General features: G+C 42.3%; 1 protein-coding gene across 1 annotated transcript in view; it reads right to left on the minus strand.

The window, feature by feature from the left end:
* LOC124620165 (neural-cadherin-like) overlaps positions 1 to 21,940 on the minus strand; it is a 182,463-nt gene that overhangs the window by 71,098 nt on the left and 89,425 nt on the right. Inside the window, exons 6-7 of the mRNA XM_047146834.1 lie at positions 7,347 to 7,580; positions 228 to 400 (exon numbers count right to left, since the gene is read on the minus strand). Coding sequence (XP_047002790.1) covers positions 228 to 400; positions 7,347 to 7,580 — 407 coding nt within the window. The remainder of the gene's footprint in view (positions 1 to 227; positions 401 to 7,346; positions 7,581 to 21,940) is intronic.

Consider the following 21,940-nt stretch of genomic DNA (forward strand, 5'->3'; position numbering starts at 1 on the left):
GGAAGTACTGTAACTAGAACTAATAGTTGGGAAGAACACAACTTGAAGCAGCAGTGAAAGATAATCTGACAAATCCAAATGCAACTTGTATCTCTTTGGGCTGTAAAAGTGTAACAAAGAGGCATTATTCTTAGTGTAATAATCATACTGAGAAATTAGACTGAAGAAAAAAATGAAAATTCATACTACATTGTAGTAGAAGATCGAAACAAGAAGAAAAACTTTACCTTAAACTGAAACGTGTTGGATTCATCCTGATCACGAACAGTTACAGTAAGAATAGGCTTTCTTGGGATATTATCTCCATCCGTCTCATCCACTTCCACAAACCATTCCAGTTTAGAAAATTCTGGTGGTGTGTCATTCACATCTTTCACTGTGATTGATACAGTTGTTGTTCCTGTCAAAACAAGTAAACATTAATTCATAGACCTGTTACTCTAACTGCACAAATATAAAACATATTTACAACATATACCCACACCCATAAGATAACAGATCCTCAAGACCCATGAAATGCCTCACTGCAATAATATCACGACTGAAAGGTACCTGACAACATTATGTCACATGATGCAGTTATGTGGGTACAGGGTGTACAGGAAATTGGACACACACCAAGGCTATCATAATGCACCTCTTCACCACTGGGATATTTGACTTCAGTGCAGGACAAGATGCAATTGCATGGCAAGACAGGATGAAGAGTGGCTCCCTAAATGGTGGATCAGATCAAGCAGCGTGTCCTACAGAAATTCCTCCCTCAACCTGACACACACACTCAGGAGGTCTGCAGTCATCCATGTTGGTGGTGTGGGAGGTGTAAACCTTTGGTCTAAAGTGTCTTTTATATTTTCAACTACAGGTATTCATCCACCATGACAGCACTATGTGATTGGGCTTTACCTTCAATTCAAAGGAACCCAAGGCCATATTCGCCACACCAAAGGTGTACTGAATATCATTATTACAGACTGCAGTTGTCACAGAACCCATCAAATTATTGTTATATTAACCTCTTCCATTTACTGTTTTTTGGTAAAAGTGTGTACAAAAATTTCCAATTCTTTTGTTGCTGAATTTTAATCTTTAATATGATTAAATGTTATTCTAAACAGTAGTTTGATGAACTATTCACTTGAAGAGTAATTAGAGAACGTTTAAGAAAGGTTATATTAAAACTCCAAGTCTACTCATTGCTCTTAAAAAATAACTCTACATAGAATAAAATGTCTTAAAACAGAATATTTCAGTTGAATCCCTTTCAAAACTCTTTGTAGTGTTTATGATAAACAATAAAAATTACACTAATGCACCATCTTTCATATATTCATGGCCGGGTGATAGGCTTTGAAGCATAGTACAATACATGGGGCTACATCACAATTTTCACACATACATAATGATTCCCTCTTACTTTTGTTCGCATTCCCATCCCACATATTCTGGTAGGATTCTGCTTCTTACCAGTAGCTGGGATGAAAGATGGGAAATGACAGTCAGTTGTATGAATAGGATTGGTGATCATGGATGGATGGCAGCTAATTAAGAAGAGAATTCTTTCCTGTGATATTTGGCTGTGATCTTCTCAATCATTGCCACATGAAAATTCCTGAGAGCCAGTTCAAGCAGATGGAAAAATATCTTTTGGTGTATTTTTACCCTCTTTTCCATGTTACTGGAATGTCTACTATATGTTGGCCAACTTTATCCCATAGTGTTGTTATATGACATGACTGCTGTAGGTTTTATTATCTGTTTACCATTTTCATTTACATTTTTCACTTCAATGTTGTGGGTAGCACTCAAAATGGACACATGACACTAGTCGTTCCATCTCACTTCTGTAGCTTTACGCCTCTCAAAAGCAACAATATCTCCCTTCTTCAATTTCTTACTATGAAAGTTGGGTGGCACATCTTCCTAGAAGGTCATACACTACCATATATATCAGTTTCTTAGTAATAAGGTGATATGCTAGTAATGAAGAGATGTAGAAATTATCAACTGTAAGACAGTAGCCTTTATTGAGAAGAGGTTTCATTAGTGTCAGTTACTATTTGAGATGACTGGGGCAGATGATTTGCTTTTAAAAGAAAATAGAATACAAAAATATTATGAGCTACAGTTTTTGGATCTTAACATTGATTCATATGCATTAATTTCAACTACAATATTCCCGAGGTGAAAAGTCGCTCATTTACATCTCTGAGTGGGGACTACTCAGGAGGATGTGGTCATCGGGAGAAACAGATCTGGCATTCTTCGGGTTAGAGTGTGAAATGTTAGATCCCTTAATTGGGCAGGTGGGTTGCAAAATATAAAAAAGGAAATGGACCAGTTAAAGTTAGATATGGTGGGAATGGGCGAAGTTTGATGGCAAGGGGAACTGGACTTCTGGTCAGTTGAATACAGGGTTATAAACAAAAATTGAAATAGCAGTTTGCTGGAGTAGGTTTAATAAAGAATACGAAAATAGGAATGTGGATAAGTTACTACGAAAAGCATAGTGAACACATTATTGTACCCAAGATAGACATCAAGCCCACAGTCACCACAGTAGTACAAGTTTATGTGCCAACTAGACGATGAAGAGACTGAAAAATGTATGAATTATTCACATAGTTATGGGAGGCAAAAATTTAGTAGACATGGAGGACTGGAGTTCGACAGTACGAAAAGGGTGAGTTAAGGAAAGATAGTAGATGAATATGGACTGGGGAAAGAAATGAAAGAGGAAGCCAACTGGTAGAATTTTGCATAGAGTATAATTTACCCATTACTAACACTTGGTTTAAGAATCATGAAGCAAGGTTGCACATACATGGAAGAGATGAGACACTGGAAGGTTTCGGACTGATTATATAGCAATAAGACAGAGATTTATTGGTTATGGACTGTAGATTAAAATTGAAGAAATTAGAAAAAGGTAGGAAATTACGGAGATGGTGCTGGGACAAACTGAAAGAACCAGAGGTTGTTGAGAATTACAGAGGCAGCCTTAGGAAATGATTGACAAAAATAGGGGAATGAAATACAGTAGTAGAAGAATGGGTAGCTTAGAGAGATGAAATAGCGAAGGCAGCAAATGATCAAGCAGGTAAAAATACAAGGGCTGGCAGAAATCCTTGGGTAACACATAAGATGCTGAATTTAAATGATGAAAGAAGAAAATGCAAAAATACAGTAAATGAAGCAGACAAAAGGGAATACAAACATCTAAAGGCTGAAACTGGAAGTGCAGAATGGCTAGAGAACAAACTTAATGATTTAGAAGCATATATGACTGTGGGTAAGTTACATACCTCTTACAGGAGAATTAAAGAAGCGCTTGGAGAAAATGGGGCCACTTGTATGAATATTAAGAGCTGAGATGGAAAAGTAGTCAGAAACAGAGAAGGGAAAGCTGACAGGTGGAAGGAGTACATGGAGAGTCTATACAAGGAAGATGTACTAGAGGGCAATAATATAGAAATTGATGTAGATGAAGGTGAGATGGGAGATACAATACTGCATGAAGAATTTGACAGAACACTGAAGGACCTAAGTTGAAACAAGGCTCTGGGAGTATATGACAATCCTTTAGAACTACTGCTAGTCTTGGGAGAGTAAGCCATGACAAAACTTTCCCACGTGGTGAGCAAGATGGAGGACACAGGTGAAATACTATCATACTTCAAGAAGAATATAATAATTCCAGTTCCAAAGAAAGCAGATACAGACAGGTGTGAATATTACCCAACTACTAGTTTAATAAGACATGGTTTCAAAATATTAACACGAATTCTTTACAGAAGAATGAAAAACTTGTAGAAGCTGAACTCGGGGAAGGACAGTTTGGATTCTGGATAACTGTAGGAACATGCATGGCAATACTAACCTCACACAACTTCTCACAGAGAATGGTGTTAAGGAAAGTAAAAGTATGTTTATAACATATACAGACTTTGAAAAAGCTTTTGACAATGTTGACTGACATACTCTCTTTGAAATTCTGTGGGCAGCAGGGGTAAAATACAGGAAGAAAAAGGCTATTCACAACTTGTAAAGTAACCAGATGGCAGTTATAAGAGTCGAGAGGCATGAAATGGAAGTAGTGGTTGAGAAAGGAGTGAGACATAGTTGTAGTCCATTCCCAACGTTATTCAATCTGAACATTGTGGACCAGTAAAAGAAACAAAAGAAAAATTTGGAATAGGAATTGAAATCCAGGGAGAAAAGGTCTGCTGATGACATTGTAATTCTGTGAGAGACAGCAAAGGACTTGGAAGAGCAGTTGAATGGACAGCGTTTGAAAGTAGGATATAAGATGCACATCAACAAAAGCAAAACGAGGATAATGGAACGTAGATGAATTAAGTCGGGTGATGCTGAGGGTATTAGATTAGGAAATGAGACACTTAAAGTAGTAAAGGAGTTTTGCTACTTGGGGAGCAAAATAACTGATGATGGTCGAAGTAGGGAGAATATAAAATGGAGACTGGCAACAGCAAGAAAAGCAGTTTTTGCAGAAGAGAAATTTGTTAACGTCGAGTACAGATTTAAGAGTCAGGAAGTCTTTTCTGAAAGTATTTGTATGGAGTATAGCCATGTGTGGAAGTGAAACATGGATGGTAAACAAGAAGAGAATAGAAGCTTTTCGAATATGATGCTACAGAAGAATGCTCAAGATTAGAAAGGTAGACCACATAACTAACAAGGAGGTACTCAACAGAATGGGGGGAAAAGGAATTTGAGGCACAACCAGATTAAAAGAAGGGATTGGTTGGTAGGACACATCCTGGGACATCAAGAGATTGCCAAGGAGGGGACTGTGGAGAGTAAAACTCGTAGAGAAGAGACAAAATATGAATGAAGTAAGCAGATTCAGAAGGATGTAGGCTGCAGGAGGTACTGGGAGATGAAGAAGCTTGCACGGGATAGAGTAGCATGGAGAGCTGCATCAAACCAGTCTCAGGACTGAAGACCAGAACAACAACAACACGGATACATAACTAAGAATAACTGATGATTCCGATTTTAGCTTGTAAGTGATATACTTCCCATGTTTTTGTGTACAGCTAGCTGTTTGTAGTAAATCAGTTTTTCTTTTCCTTCTTGTTATAAGCTTCTGAATAATTCAAACAATCAGAACAGCACATAACATAAAAACAATAAACTGCAGCACTTACATGAAATTCAGCTGAACGTACGAACTGAAGTGACCAACAATACAACAACTGAACTCAAGTAAGCCCAACAATGTATAATAAATAGCTAGTATTGGCTACAGCAGGGACAGGTGATAGCCGATAGTGCTATCGATATATCGATAGGTTTAAGATATGGTTTGGCAAAACACTGTTTTGATGCGCGAAGAGGTCCATAACTGCCTCCTGCACACCCTCGTCCGACGGAAATCGCCGTACACTCAAAAAGGCCTTTTTAATAGAGACTGAAGGCGTGCTAATCGCATGGGAAGAGATCAAGGCTATAGGGTGGGCGCTATGGTGTCTCCCACTTCAGTTGATGTGACTTCTGCGTTACCTTGTTGCGCTATTTCACAAAGCTGCTTTTCGGCAGACATGCAGACCCGTACTCATTCCATTCTTCACTCTCCTATGGATGTCTAGCAGTATTTGTTTTGCGGCACCCAAGAAAAGAATAACAGCATGTTCGTCCTGTTTGGACGCATTTGGTAATAACGTCGTCATACACGAATGCCACACTAATACCTTGCTTATATACCCGCTTCGAAGTCGCGCTACGTTGCATATACGCAGCAGCAACTCTCTAAAACGGAAACGTTTTGATCGGCCCTCGTATCTTTAAATTGCACCACATGGCAACTAGAAAGCGTTTAATATCATTTAGTTGATGGGAGAGGGGAAGGGGCGGTCGTAACCCCTGGAACCCCCTCCCCCCCTCTTTGGCCATGTACTTGGTGGAGATGAGCAAGTGACCTCTAACTGTAAATCAGTCTCCCTTCTCTATGTGATCTCAGTCTGTTTATTGAGTATATGACACACCCACTTGCCCTAGCAAGTTTGACGACTGTGCCAGGGAATGGCCTGGTGATGGTACTTGGTCAGTTGCCAGCAGACGAAAGTGCTGTCATAGAGTAAAGTACCATAATAATTTTCTCTTTTTTATGAAGGTTTCATACGGCAGTTCGTCTACCATGCAGGTTTCTCCATTATGAAAGCGATATATTATCTCAGGAAATCAGTTCTGGCAGAACTAAAGAAGAAAAATTATCCCATTAGCAGTTCCTGTGAACTTACTGAGGCCTTTGATTGTACAGATTGTAAAATTCTATGACAGAAAATAAAATAGTGTGGTGTTACGATCACTCCTCTTGAATGGATGGAATAATGTAGCAACAGAAAACTGATATGACAGGTGTATGATTAAACTGGGATTGGGGAACATTAAATACGGTGTCCCACAAGGTTAAGTGCTCAGCCTGTTCCTGCTGTTGATCTACATAAACAGTTTACCTAAAACACTGAAGGACTCTTCAAAAGCTTTCGTGTTTGCTGATGACTACTGATACAGGGCCCAAAGGTATCCACTCTAGACAAAGCAGCAGGATAGCGTAACACACTTAGAACCGTTTCACAGCAAACAGCTTAACCTTAAATTTTACATGAACTCATGTTATGCTAATACAAATAAATAAAAATGATTGGCAACGACTAAAATGGATATCAATGAGCCTACACTGGACAAGGTTCCATATCTGAAGTTTTAATGCATCCAAATGGATAATACGCCGTAGTGGGACCAGAAAGTGAAAGTGCCTGTTTTGTTCTTGAAAATCTGTGTCTATTTCTTGAAATTCACTATGTGTCTGAGCTGTACACGTAATTTGGCCACACGGTAAATGATACACATCATCAGTGCAACTAAAAGTTTGTGTACTATGCATAAGAAATGCGAAAAAAGGAGTTGCTAGTTACAGAATAAAGAAAGGCGGGAGGAGCAGCATTCAAAACTCAGCCGATAAAACCGTTATATTGATGAAAATATAAATGTACGAGAAGGGAAAAAGGCCGGAACACGTCTTGGCACAAAAAACGTTACAAAACAAGTACCTGGTTGCTGCAATCAATTGTCGTCAGTGATATGGATGAAACAAATGTTAATATCTTATTAGGTACGTGCTCATAAAAAAAAATTAGAATGTGAACACAAAATGCAATCGTCGAATAGTGAATAATGAAAAATGGTATTAAATAATGTGCCTGCTGTTCAACTTGTAGCTCTGTATGTTTTAAAGTATAAATAAATAAGTAAACATGTTATAGCCAGGCAACTACTATTCCACTAAGATCTTTTGACGAGTAGAAACGAATTATAGTTACCTTCCTGGCCTCCTCCGTCTATAGCGACAACCTGAATGGTAAATCTGGGCGTACGCTCTCGGTCCAGACAGCAAACCACCGTCATTATTTCGCCAGTGTCAGGGTCGATTTCAAACATGGGCGAGCCTGTTCGTTCATCCACGGCATTTTTTTCAATTGAGTATCTCAGTTTGGCGTTGCTTCCTTCATATGGGTCATCATTGTCCACTGCTGTGACGTTCAGAATAAACGTACCTGGCGGAAAAAGACATCGCATTTCGAAGAACTAAGATATTTGGACATAATTAAAAGGTGAGCTTAAAATTTTCATTAAATCAACTGTAATCAAAATACACAATGAGCATAAAAAAATGCGGACACAGGGCATACTAAGCTGAAGCATGTTTATCCGCTGCTATCAGCTGATCTTAGTATATATCTGTGAGTGCGGAGATCCATAACATGTTACTGCAGAGCAACGCGTTAAGTTCAAATTTTATAAGAAATAGCAGAAAATAACAGGTAAGCAGGCACTCTCTAGTACATGTCGAACAAGTTACTATTAGACCTTTACAAACACTAGGATTGTATACTATAGCTTATCATTGTAATGTCCCAGAAACAAACTAACCTAAATCCATCGTTTCAGTAACAAAAGATTATCTCCTCATGACGCTCACCTGGATAAGAATCACTAAGCAAAACTAAGCAAAGTGATTCAGTTTCTATCCTATCTGCGAGCTGTACATTGAGATTTGAGTTACATAATCAGATTGAAATCCTGTATCGATTTCCATAACAGTGACTGCATCGTTCGTATTGTGAGTTCAGTTATTTGCAACGAAAGCTGCACAGAGTTGGATGCTATTAGGTATGCCCCCGGAAGAAGGCGTTCTCTTGAATTCTTTTCTCCAATCTCACATGGTTTAGGTACTTGTTCATTAAATGAGAAGGTACTGGTTAACTTCGGTCATGTTTAATCAGCAGCAGAATATATCTGTTTCATGCGGCAAGCGCCTGAAAGCTTTTGTCAGAGTGCGTTTGTAGTGAGTTTGGTTGGTGTATGCGTTACTGATCTATTACGCATCACATGTTTGGGAATCGATTTTAGCTCCACTGCAAGTGGTTCTGAAAAGATGTGTGGTCGGTGATCAGACACACGCGTGTTGTGCGTAATTCTGACAGTCCAACTACGTGAAATATTAGTGGTTTATACACTATGTGATCAAAAGTATCCGGACACTTGACTGAAAATGACTTTCATGTTCGTGGCGCCCCCCATCGGTAATCCTGGAATTCAATATGGTGTTGACCCACCCTTACCCTTGTTGACAGCTTCCACTCTCGCAGGCATACGTCCAATCAGGTGCTGGAAGGTTTCTCGGGGAATGGCAGCCCATTCCTCACGGAGTGCTGCACTGGGGAGAGGTATCGACGTAGGTCGGTGAGGCCTGGCACGAAGTCGGCGTTCCAAAACATCCCAAAGGTGTTCTACAGGATTCAGGTCAGGACTCTGTGCAGGCTAGTCCATTACAGGGATGTTATTGTCGTGTATCCACTCTGCCACAGGCCGTACATTATGAACAGGTGCTCGATCGCGTTGAAAAATGCAATCGCCATCCCCGAATTGCTCTTCAACAGTAGGGAGCAAGAAGGTGCTTAGAACATCAATGTAGGCGTGTGCTGTGATACTGCCACGGAAAACAAGAGGTGCAAGCCCCCTCCATGAGAAACACGCCCACACCATAACACCACCGCCTCCGAATTTTACTTTTGGCGCTACACACGCTGGCAGAGACGTCCACTGGGCATTCGCCATATCCACACCCTGTCACCATATCGCCACATTGTGTACCGTGATTCGTCACTCCACACAACGTTTTTCCACTGTTCAATCGTCCAATGTTTACGCTCCTTACACAAAGCGAGGCGTCGTTTGGCATTTACCGGCGTAATGTGTGGCTTATGAGCAGCCGCTCGACCATGAAATCCAAGTTTTCTTACCTCCCGCCTATCTGACATAGCACTTGCAGTGGATCCTGATGCAATTTGGAATTCCTGTGTGATGGTCTGGATAGATGTCTGCCTATTACACATTACGACCCTCTTCCAATTGTCGGCGGTCTCTGTCAGTCAACAGACGAGGTCAGCCTGTATGCTTTTGTGCTATACGTTTCCCTTCACTTTTCCACTTTGCTATCACATCGGAAACAGTGGACCTAGGGATGTTTGGGATTGTGGAAATCTCGCGTACAGACGTATGAAACAAGTGACACCCAATAAAAAATTGGTTCAAAGGCTCTAAGCACTATGGGACTTAACTCCTGAGGTCATCAGTACCCAAAAACTACTTAAACCTAACTAACCTAAGGATATCACACACATCCATGCCCGAAACAGGATTAGAACCTGCGACCGTAGCGGTCGCGCGGTTCCAGACTGTATCGCATAGAACTGCTCGGTCCCCGCGGCCGGCGACACCCAATCACCTGACCACGTTCGAAGTCCTTAAGTTCCGTTGAGCTCCCCATTGTGCTCTCTCACGATGTCTAATTACTACTGAGGTCACTGATATGGAGTACCTGGCAGTAGGTGCAGCACAATGCACCTAATATGAAAAACATATGTTTTTGGGTGTGTCCGGAGACTTTTGATTACATACTGTAGTTTGTCTGTCTGGTGTCTTGTATTAACTATGGTTTTGAGATCTTTGTGGGATCTGTTTGAAATGTGATTTATTCCGCATGTCAGTGGTATGATCCGAATAATGAGTTTATTGACGAGCAAATAAGTTTTGAATGTCATTGGAGAGAAACAACTAAAAAGTCCCGCATGTTTTCTGTGTCCAGTCTCGAGCAACTAAATTAAGATTGGAGGCACGACTGGCAGTTAGATGGTCACATTGTGGTGTTTTTCGACAGTATGTGGTTCGCGAGAGCCGTGTCTCAAAGAGTATCGAATTTAAATTGTTGCATTTTATTAATCTGTCACGATCGTGCTCGTGTTTGGTTGCTGGAAGAACGTGGGCGTCCCTAGTTGTCTCGCTGCTTCGTGTTCCTCTGTATTTGTTGTGAGTGTTCCTGGCGTACCTCGATACTACTTGTCTGTCGATCTGTCGATTAGTGTGTGTCTTCAGGATTGTCATGGAGTGTTTTGGGTGGTGGTAAGGAACAAGGCCCTTGTTGTTTGTGGGGTTAACATTTTGTATAGTTGCCCGTATCGGTTATTTTATGGACGTGTCCATATATATTATGTTGTGGCCTTGTGATGCATAAGGAACAGTCGCTGTGGTGTACTTTCCTGAGTGGTTGTCTTAATCTTTCATCTGCAAAACCCTTCACCAAGAACAGTTCTAATTCTTGTAGTAATAAATTAGTCTAAGACGCAGGTTACTTTTAAGGCTACCGCTGTATGCCGGGTTTTATCGCTCGTCAGGCAAGTACCTGTCTAGCTGAATCATAGTTTACCACAGGAGACTACTGACATAGTCTTAAGCGACGTCAAGCTCTTTATAGTTATGGAATTGTGAATGCCCTAACTCAAGTAGCTTTCGGTGTAGCTTATAGCGACCACTATTGTCTTCAGTGTCTAGTAACTTTTATTACTAAATGGGCACGTGGAAAAATGTTACGTATGTAACTGCTTGTCTGTGAGACCTTGTTCTTAACCACTGTGTGTGTTGCTTCACGTTTAGTATTTATTGAGGCCACAACTTCTGTTTAATTCAAATGGTTCAAATGGCTCTGAGCACTATGGGACTTAACAGCTGTGGTCATCAGTCCCCTAGAACTTAGAACTACTTAAACCTAACTAACCTAAGGACATCACACACATCCATGCCCGAGGCAGGATTCGAACCTGCGACCGTAGCAGTCGCGCGGTTCCGGACTGCGCGCCTAGAACCGCGAGACCACCGCGGCCGGATTTCTGTTTAATTCTTTACTCCTTAAGTTTTATAGCATTACTCAACAGAATGTGTTGGTGTGGTTTTAAATTTTGTCAGCAAGTGGCGTCGTTGCTTGTAGCGAGATCAATTTGCTTACACAGAGCTCTCCTTCAAATGAAGAGTGCTTCCGTTTTTCTTGGTCTTACACTCTGAGGAGTCAAGGTATGTGCGCCGCAGTGCTACTCCGGCATCTGGCTCGCTCCAAGGACGTCGGGCGTTCCTAATCGGTGTCGTCGGCGGTGATTCGTAGAAGAAATTTGAGAAAAAAGAAAAGAATAAAAAACATAATTAAAAAATAAGTTTCTCAGCCCAGCTGACCCTCGGTCGCAAACACACAGCTCTCCACTCCCCAATCACCTTGCCCGCCGTTTCAATACGGAGCAGAAACTTGGGTAACAGACAGGAATCAGAGAAACACGTTGCTTGCGCCAGAGATGGACATTGGGAAAAGAAATTGCGGCATCTCCAAGATGGATCGTGTACCAAATACCATAGCATAAGAAGGGCTATGAGTGTAGATGAATCAATAATAGACCACAGAGGTGGTATGGACATTTAGAAAGGAAGGGTAACCACCGATGGGTAAAGAATGTGAGACAGTGGACCGCAGCGGAAAGAAGAAAGTGTGGACGACCTAGCAGGAGCTGGAGCTGAGAGGTATGGGACTCAGTGTATGCCAGAGGATGACAAGAAGGCGACAGGCACGGTCAGGAAGCGAGAAGCGGCGTCAGCCGTAGAATACTCGCAGCGTGATGGTGATGAATCGTAGTGCAGTTTCTGTTTGTCTCATTATGTATTTCTTTCATTTACCTTCTATACTATACTGTAGTATTATTTCTTTTTATATATGTTCTAAGTTTTATCGAGCTATTTTGCTTGGCAATGACACATCATGAGAAAGTTACTTTCATTCTTATGTTTTGCACAGCAATATTGTCGTGGCGCGCACAGCCACACATGGTCACACTATGATATCATTATCCACCAATCAGGGATCGCCAACGGCCGCCAATCATCACTCCGGAATCAACGGAGGAAGACTGGAGCCGCCGTGTTAAATAGCCGGAAGAAAGAGAAGCAGGCGTCTTTCGAGCCGCCGCGGACTGCCGCCCGGAAGAGACTGCGACGCACCCGTCTACTTCCTCGGCATCCGCCCGAAAGCGTCGAGAGAAAACCCGACAAACGAACGTAAATTCAGTTCTGTTGCTAAGATTTCAATTCAATAAGGTGGCATAATTATTTGGCTTGTTGTAAAATTATGGTAGGGGAAGAAGCCTTTTGATTTTTGGAAGGAAGTTCATCTTTTTGTAAAATAAATCGGTGGCCTTGTAGATATTTCTATTTCTGTCGGTGACTCTCGATCCAAGCTAACATGCTGCGTCCTCCCTGACAAGTATCCCCAACCCAGTCACAAACTTCGCTCGGTACGTCACATGCTCGTATGTCCTATAATAACAATGTTTGCGGCACTGAGTCAAATGCTTTTCTGAAGTCAAGAAGTGAACACTGCTTCTACCTGACGGCCATGATACGTGGCAGTCACGAGATAATGCAAGAAAAGTGTAATTTGGGTTTTCGGTATCCATACCGGTTGGCATGAAGGAAGTAATTTTGTTCGAGATATCTCACTACATTTGAACTCCTGTGCTTTCTTCTATCAACTGACGACGGTTTTTTATTCGAGGGATCTACAGTAGGCTATGGTTAAAAGCGAGGCTAACGCAACTACAAATTCCTTATAGAATCTGATAGGCATTCCATCAGGCCCTGGAACTAGTTCACTTTTAACGATTTCAGCTGTATCTCAATGCCACTGACACTAATATAAATCTGACTCAATTTACAGTGATAAGAAAAATAACTTGGGGCAATGCACCTGGATTATCATATGTACTCGAACATTGTAGATGCCAATAAGAGCCTTTACATATGCCTAAAGTTTCTTCCGGTTTCCTGAATGATTTTTTGACAGCTAGTATAGTTGTTGAAGGCTTCACGTGTGGTCTTCTAGGCAGCCAAATAAATTACATTCAGCTTTTCACTATCTATAGCCCTATGCTTTGTTTCACACCCTTTACACAATAGTCTATGTTTCTGTAAATGTTTCTTTACAGTGAGTGAATATCATGGGGAATTCCTGCCATCATAAAGTTTTTTGCTAAGTCCATACCTATCCAGCTCACGACCAACTATTCTTTTAAACTTGAGCTATCATTTTTCTGCAGCTTCTGTTCAGAGCTAAATATTTCTAGTTCCTCATTGAGAAATGACACTACTGTCTCCGTATATAGTTTGCTGAGCATGTGAGTCTACCTATTTGCCTATTCGTCTTATTTGCCCTTTGTACTTTGATTACCATTGGTGCTACAACTGTCTGTTCGTCACCGATAACAGTGTCAATGTAAACATCCTTAAAGAGTCAGTCTTATTTGTTGCCATTAGATCCAATCCCGTATTTCCATCAAGAGTGGGGCTCCAAACTATCTGTTCGAGGAAGTTTTCAGAGAAGGCATTTAGTACTATTTCCCAAGACGTCTTGTTATACACTCTGCTAACAAAACGGTAATCATTCAAAGCCTCTTCTGGTGATTAGAGAACTTACATACTAGCAAAGTGGGGTTTTGTCTTAAGTTAATGCACATTCCTGATGTTGAGTCTTGAGCAACAGATCTCGCATACAGCTGCAATTTGAATCTCAGTGGATATACAGGGTGTACATAAAGTCCGAGAACACTTTCAATTATTTATTGCACAAGAAGCAAACATTGTACAGGTATCATACATATGTCATTTAGAAGAGAAACCCTGGAAGTTTTTTTTTATGTATGCCGCCACAGTGTAGTTTGGTAATTTGCAGATAGTCAGCGCTAGTCGCAAACATGGCGAATTCAGGTGCGGAGCGAGCTTTCTGTGTGTTGGAGTTCGACAAAAACAAGTGTGCTACAGCTGTTCAACGGATGTTTAGAACTAAGTACGGTAAGAAACCGCCAACAAGGAAGGCCATTTACCACTGGCACAACAAATTCGTTATGAGGGGTTGATTGGGCCCGGAAAAGGGAAGCGGACGTCCGAGTGTGAGTGAATGTGGAGCGCGTACGAGAGACATTCAAAAGGAGTCCAAAGAAATCGGTGCATCGTGAATCCCGTGAACTCAAAAGGGCTCCAATGACAGTGTGGAAAGTCCTGCGACAGAAGCTGTCTATGAAACCATTCGAATTTGGGCTAGTACAGAAGCTCAATGACGACGACGAAGACAAGCGTTTTGACCCTTCCGGTCACCAGATCTCACCCTATGTGACTTTTTTCTGTGAGGACACATTAAAGATCTGCTGTATGTAGTGCCTCTACCACGTGATGTAGCAGAGCTGTGGAAGGGAATACGGGAAGGGACTGCCACTGTCAACGTCTGCCAGGTCACTCACGGTTCGCATATTGAATGTTTGTAAAAATAACTTTCAGACTTTGTCTTCAAAATACAATATGTATGCCATCTGTACAATGTTTAGTTCCTGCGCAATAAATAATTGAAAGTGTTCCCGGACTTTATATACACCCTGTATATGTCTCAGAGGTCTGATTTTGTTGTCTACTGCGACAAATGCACCACCTCCATTTCAGCACTTGTTTGCAAATACTTCTGCAGTTAGCCAGTAGGATTTTAATAGTCTCAACGGTGGTGTGTGTGTGTGTGGGTGGGGGGGGGGATTTATTGGTATTTTTACTGACCCGGATCTCCTAAAGCTATCGTTATATGAAATACACTCCTGGAAATGGAAAAAAGAACACATTGACACCGGTGTGTCAGACTCACCATACTTGCTCCGGACACTGCGAGAGGGCTGTACAAGCAATGATCACACGCACGGCACAGCGGACACACCAGGAACCGCGGTGTTGGCCGTCGAATGGCGCTAGCTGCGCAGCATTTGTGCACCGCCGCCGTCAGTGTCAGCCAGTTTGCCGTGGGATACGGAGCTCCATCGCAGTCTTTAACACTGGTAGCATGCCGCGACAGCGTGGACGTGAACCGTATGTGCAGTTGACGGACTTTGAGCAAGGGTGTATAGTGGGCATGCGGGAGGCCGGGTGGACGTACCGCCGAATTGCTCAACACGTGGGGCGTGAGGTCTCCACAGTACATCGATGTTGTCGCCAGTGGTCGGCGGAAGGTGCACGTGCCCGTCGACCTGGGACCGGACCGCAGCGACGCACGGATGCACGCCAAGACCGTAGGATCCTACGCAGTGCCATAGGGGACCGCACCGCCACTTCCCAGCAAATTAGGGACACTGTTGCTCCTGGGGTATCGGCGAGGACCATTCGCAACCGTCTCCATGAAGCTGGGCTACGGTCCCGCACAGCGTTAGGCCGTTTTCCGCTCACGCCCCAACATCGTGCAGCCCGCCTCCAATGGTGTCGCGACAGGCGTGAATGGAGGGACGAATGGAGACGTGTCGTCTTCAGCGATGAGAGTCGCTTCTGCCTTGGTGCCAATGATGGTCGTATGCGTGTTTGGCGCCGTGCAGGCGAGCGCCACAATCAGGACTGCATACGACCGAGGCACACAGGGCCAACACCCGGCATCATGGTGTGGGGAGCGATCTCCTACACTGGCTGTACACCACTGGTGATCGTCGAGGGGACACTGAATAGTGCACGGTACATCCAAACCGTCATCGAACCCATCGTTCTACCATTCCTAGACCGGCAAGGGAACTTGCTGTTCCAACAGGACAATGCACGTCCGCATGTATCCCGTGCCAACCAACGTGCTCTAGAAGGTGTAAGTTAACTACCCTGGCCAGCAAGATCTCCGGATCTGTCCCCCACTGAGCATGTTTGGGACTGGATGAAGCGTCGTCTCACGCGGTCTGCACGTCCAGCACGAACGCTGGTCCAACTGAGGCGCCAGGTGGAAATGGCATGGCAAGCCGTTCCACAGGACTACATCCAGCATCTCTACGATCGTCTCCATGGGAGAATAGCAGCCTGCATTGCTGCGAAAGGTGGATATACACTGTACTAGTGCCGACATTGTGCATGCTCTGTTGCCTGTGTCTATGTGCCTGTGGTTCTGTCAGTGTGATCATGTGATGTATCTGACCCCAGGAATGTGTCAATAAAGTTTCCCCTTCCTGGGACAATGAATTCGCGGTGTTCTTATTTCAATTTCCAGGAGTGTAGATTTAGAGTCGCCTAGTCTAAAAAACCCTGTGTGTACCCCACACACGGTCAGCTACTTGGATATAAGTCACTGGAGTGTAGTGTACACATTTAGTGGGGCTCTATAATTCTCAACCTATGGCGCAAGTCTAGGAAGTCACAGTGTAGTTTGTCACATAATCTTTGAAGTCTCTGATCCAAGCCTTCGTCTCAGAATCAGAGGGCCACAGTCAGTTCTGGAGACGATGTTGCAGATTATAACCTTCATGGTAACTCCATGAGTGAGGCTGGTCTTCTCAACCTTCTCCTTCAGTCGCTGGAAGGCTCTGTCTATCATCTCGAATCCCAGATGACAGGCATCATTCATCCCAATGTACGCCAAAATAGGCAGCTCGTTGTACCCTGTTACCTCAACGGCTGGCGGAACAGCCAATTGAACATCTTAAAGTAATAGCGCATAATATGATACACAGTATATTTCTCAATAGGTGAAGTGAGTATCATTGATTCAGGTCTAATTTCGGAGGAAGACAGCGCCGCGAACTTGTTGCTGAAGGGGATGGATGTGATACCATAAGTTCTCCCTTGTCCCTGCCTCCTCTGTACAGAATGCCTGGATCCGTCACTGAAATGCCACTCACAGGCAAGTGGACGAGAAATGATACATCGTGTACTTCCTGCAGAAGAGACAGCATCTACAGAAGATGGTAGCAATAGAGGTGCCTTTAGTCTCGCTGGTACATGACTCTCACTGACCCTCCTAACAGCAGTAGCTTCCAATCACTTGACAGTAGCAAGGGCGATTTCCAGCTGCTAATGAATATCAACTAAGTCAGCTCGTGCCCGAGAACAACACATATAGTGGGACCGCATTGTGGCTCGTGTAATACTTCACCGACCAGTGAAAAAATAACTTTAAACTACGCTTTCTGATTCTCTTTTAAATAATGGGTCTGATATATTACAAGTAGTACAAGTTGCCTTTAAGAGCTAAAGCGATTATTGGCCAAAAAGAGACATCTATCACGACGACAGAAAAACTTAAGACAAAATTTATTGATTCCTTGGTCACTAACAAACTGGAAAGCAACGTTAATTTACGATAAATACAGACAATGTACTCTCCTTTTACAAGAGAATACCGAGTGTAACATGATATATTAATTATATGCTATGACACAATAAATCACAAACGTCAATTTACTACGAAATATGTTATGCGCGACCCTCGTACCATTCGAAAATACTCAAAAATATGCTTTTATTTATGTTCATATGCACTGAAATTTATGGTGACTATAATTTTTAACGAGGAAACTGTATGAAGCATAAACATTCACAAGCGTCCAAAAATTCTCAAAAATATACGTTTTATCCACACACGTCCACAATGAAACGAGGGTACTGTTTCTTAAAATTTCTAAAAAAAAAAACACGGGAACAGTTTCCAATTGAAGACATAGTACGAATTTTTCTTGGCATTAATACTCAATCTGTCATGATATAAACAAGTCATATCACAGAAAGACCTGGAGAAGGCGAAATGAACATTAAAATGTTGTTACTGTATCTAGAATTTCGAAACGGACCTATCTGGCACACGCGGAATCACACGAATAAAAACTAGGAACCGGCTTATACAAGAGGAACGATCAGTAAGTAGCGCAACACCTTTTTTATCTTGGTCAATTCCGGTTAAAAAAACATGGAATTTGTTTTGGGACATCGTGAAATATTCCTGTATCAGCCCCTATGGTTTCATGAAGTTTCGACACGTGGCGGCGCTATACGCAGCCTCCAGAACGGCGTCAGTAACGGAGATGCGTCCAAGGCAGAGTGTTGTCACTGAGTTTCTTTTGGCGGAAAAACGAAGCATCGCAGATACATATATTGTTGAAGACCTATGGGACCAAACTGCTGAGGTCATCGGTACCTAAGCTTACACACTACTTAATCTAACTTAAATTAACTTATGCTAAGGACAACACACACACACACACACACACACACACACAGACACCCATGCCCGATGGAGGACTCGAACCTCCGACGGGGGGAGTCGCGCGATCCGTGACAAGGCGGCTACCCCACGCGGCGCATATATTCATAGGCACTTTCAGAACGTCTGCGGTCACCTGCCAGTGTACAAAAGCATGTTGAGTCGTTGGGCACCTGTCATCACAACAAGGTCACGCAAATCCATCCGACCTCCCGGCCGTCTGCACACAGCTGTGATCACTACAATGCTGGGACGAGCGGTTAAAGGCGCTACAGTCTGGAACCGCACGACCGTTACGATCGCAGGTTCGAATCCTGTCTCGGGCATGGATGGTGTGATGTCCTTAGGTTAGTTAGGTTTAAGTAGTTCTAAGTTCTAGGGGACTGATGACCACAGCAGTTAAGTCCCATAGTGCTCAGAGCCATTTGAACCATTTTTTGAACTACAATGCTGGAACGTGCGGACACTCTCATTCGAGACGATCGACGGATCACACACAAACAACTCGCTGGAAGTCTCTGTTGGCGATGCTGAGACACTTGTCCACCAGTTGTGGTACTCAAAGGCGCGTGGCCGCTGGATTGAAAATGGTTCAAATGGCTCTGAGCACTATGGGACTTAACATCTGAGGCCATCAGTCCCCTAGAACTTAGAACTACTTAAACCTAACTAACCTAAGGACATCACACACATCCATGCCCGAGGCAGGATTCGAACCTGCGAACGTAGCGGTCGCGCGGTTCCAGACTGAAGCGCCTAGAACCTGCTCGGCCACACCGGCCGGCTGTCGCTGGGTTCCTCGCCGCCTAACAGAAGACCATAAAGAGCAACGAAGGACCGTCTGTCCGGAATTCCTTGCGTGTTACGAGGCTGATCGAGACAGTTTTTTTTTTTGGTCGAACATCGTTACAAACGATGAAATATCGGTTTATCACTTCGGACCGGAAACAAAACGGCAATACATGTAATGGCGCAGCCACACCACGCTCCTCCGTAGAAAAAGTACAAAGCTGCACCCTTCGCCGGTAAAATCATGGCCACGATCTTCTGGGTCTCTAAGGGGTTATTCTGTTTGATGTCCTCCCTCTTGGTGAACTTTGAAGTGTATCCCACTTCCCTCAGGAAATTGAGAAAACGACTTCAGCTTGTTCATCACCACAAAAATGCAAACTTCTCCTTCTCTATGACAATGCGAAGCTTCGCATAAGCCTGGGGAGCTCCAAAAACTTTATTTGAATCTTCTTTCTCATCCACATTACAGCCAAGATCTCGCACCTTCCGACGTCCGTCTGTTTGGCCCAATGAAGGATGCACTCCGCAGGAAGAAGTACGTGGAAGATGCAGCAAGATGCCGGTTCCGTCGTCTAGTAGAATGGTACCCTGCAGTCATGCTGGCCCTTTCAGTAAGGCGGCTTAAGGCTGTCGCATTGAACAGAGGGTATGTTGAAAAATGGGATTTGGCAGCCGAAAAAGTGAAATATGATGTGGTTTAGTGGAATCCTGAATAAAATCGACGTACTTTCAGAAAAGAGTTACATTATTTACTGAACGCCCCTCGTATTTAAATAAAGCTGCGAAATGAACGGATTATTTGCTCAACTGATTTTGTGTCACCCTCTACACTAGTGCGCCAAAGATGGGCATTTCAGTATGAGTTTTCACAGTCAAATTCGCAAAAATGGTGTAGCGTCGGTAAGGCATGGCATCCGCTTGAGTGTAGGAGGGCTAAAAATAACAAGTTGAAATACTAGCGAACAGTGGTCAAGAGTTTTTACCTTATCGTCACATCCTTGTCTATCAAATAGCAAGTGCACTTGCAGTTTCAAGCAATCATAAATAAAGTACCATATGGTTCTATTTTGTTTCCATTGTTTCTAATTAATGATACCCTGCATGCATTCTGGAAAGAAAACAAAACCGTACTTGTGTACCATTTTATTTTGTAGATGATGCAAGTATAGGAAAAAAATAGTAACAGTTCTTTTACTGAAAAGCAATCAAGTGAAAGTTTTTAAAATATTATCTGATTGCTCAAGAAAACTGAATTTTCATTAAGTTTTGACAAGACTGAGTGGTTGGAGCAAGAAATCACAATAGCTAGCTGTTGTTTGATTGAAACTCAGTACAATTTGACATTTTCGAGAGCAGTGCAAGTCACATTACTTATCTATTTCAGCAATGAAACAGAAGTAGATGGTGTTCTGGTTTTAAGACTACGGAGAGATTAAACCATAACTGGAAAGCACAAACCCTAAAATTAATGAAGCTTGATAATGTAATTACATTTACAGCACGTATGATTACAATTATGGTTCATTTAAAAATGATGAAATTGGTTTATTGAAATTATTTTATTGTATTTATTTACATTGAATAATGATTTACATCATAATTTTTAGAGCATCATCAACTCAATGGTAATATTTTCACAATACAGAAGATTGTAGAAGACTGTTGTAAGTGTTATATCTGGTGGTATCTCTAGAACATTCCACTAAGATATCTTGAAAAATGCCAAACAACATCAGTTATTTTTGTTGGATGGCGTCACAGGTATCCCTACCCATTTTCGTCCTTTGTCAGGTCACCTCATTCTTATATATCCTAGTACAGTTTGGGCTTCGTCTTACGTAATCCATCTCAGTGGCAAGATTTTTTTTCCCTAACGTCCCAGGGGCTATAGTCTTATACAGTCTCTTCTTCCTTGTTCTTCTTATCTTTCTGTTCCACAGAACAGAGTTCATTGCCCTTTTTACAGCTCGTCCTTTATTAATCCTACTACCAATTTAATCATTGCTTGTGCCCTGCTTATTAAATAATACTTCAAGGTATTTTGTCTTTTCTACACCTACGATAATTTCTCCTTCTACCTCCAAGTTATTCACTTTTTCCGTTCAAACAGCCACGCACTAACACTTCTTCATGTTTGTCTTTAGGCCAGCCTTACTGAAATCCTTTTGAAGATTTCTTGTCATGGAGAACAATCAAGTCAATGCGTGTGTCAACTAGTGAAAAGTTACATAATAATAATATTAATCATGGTCAATGGACAACATATTTTAAAGATTTTTTCTAGGCAAACATAAATCTGAGGTGAGGATCCAACAAGAAGAATTATGGCGTTTAGGTATAAAGGTCCCTTAGCAGGCTGTGAGAAGCTGTAAGGTGATGAATGCAAGAGCAGAGCTGGTGAGGTTGGGCAACAGAAATTATTGCAAATGCTAAGAAGGTTGTCTGATAGGATATTAAACCGAGATGATGTTCCATTGGAATGAAAAACTTGTCACATAAGACCGGTGTGTAAGAAAGGGCCATGTATGATCAAAATAATTATAGGAGATTGGCAGTCTTTCGTTGGAAAACTCTACTCGAAGTTACTGAAAGATCTGGTAGAGAAAGAAACACGTCATAAGCAGTAAGAAAAACAAGCAGGATTCACAATGAAACTAATAAGCGAGAAACGCCTAAAGGCTGACTGGAGACGCATGTTGCATTGATTGATCTAGG

This window comes from Schistocerca americana, chromosome 6 (assembly GCF_021461395.2).
Source record: "Schistocerca americana isolate TAMUIC-IGC-003095 chromosome 6, iqSchAmer2.1, whole genome shotgun sequence".
NCBI classification, from domain to species: Eukaryota; Metazoa; Arthropoda; class Insecta; order Orthoptera; family Acrididae; genus Schistocerca; species Schistocerca americana.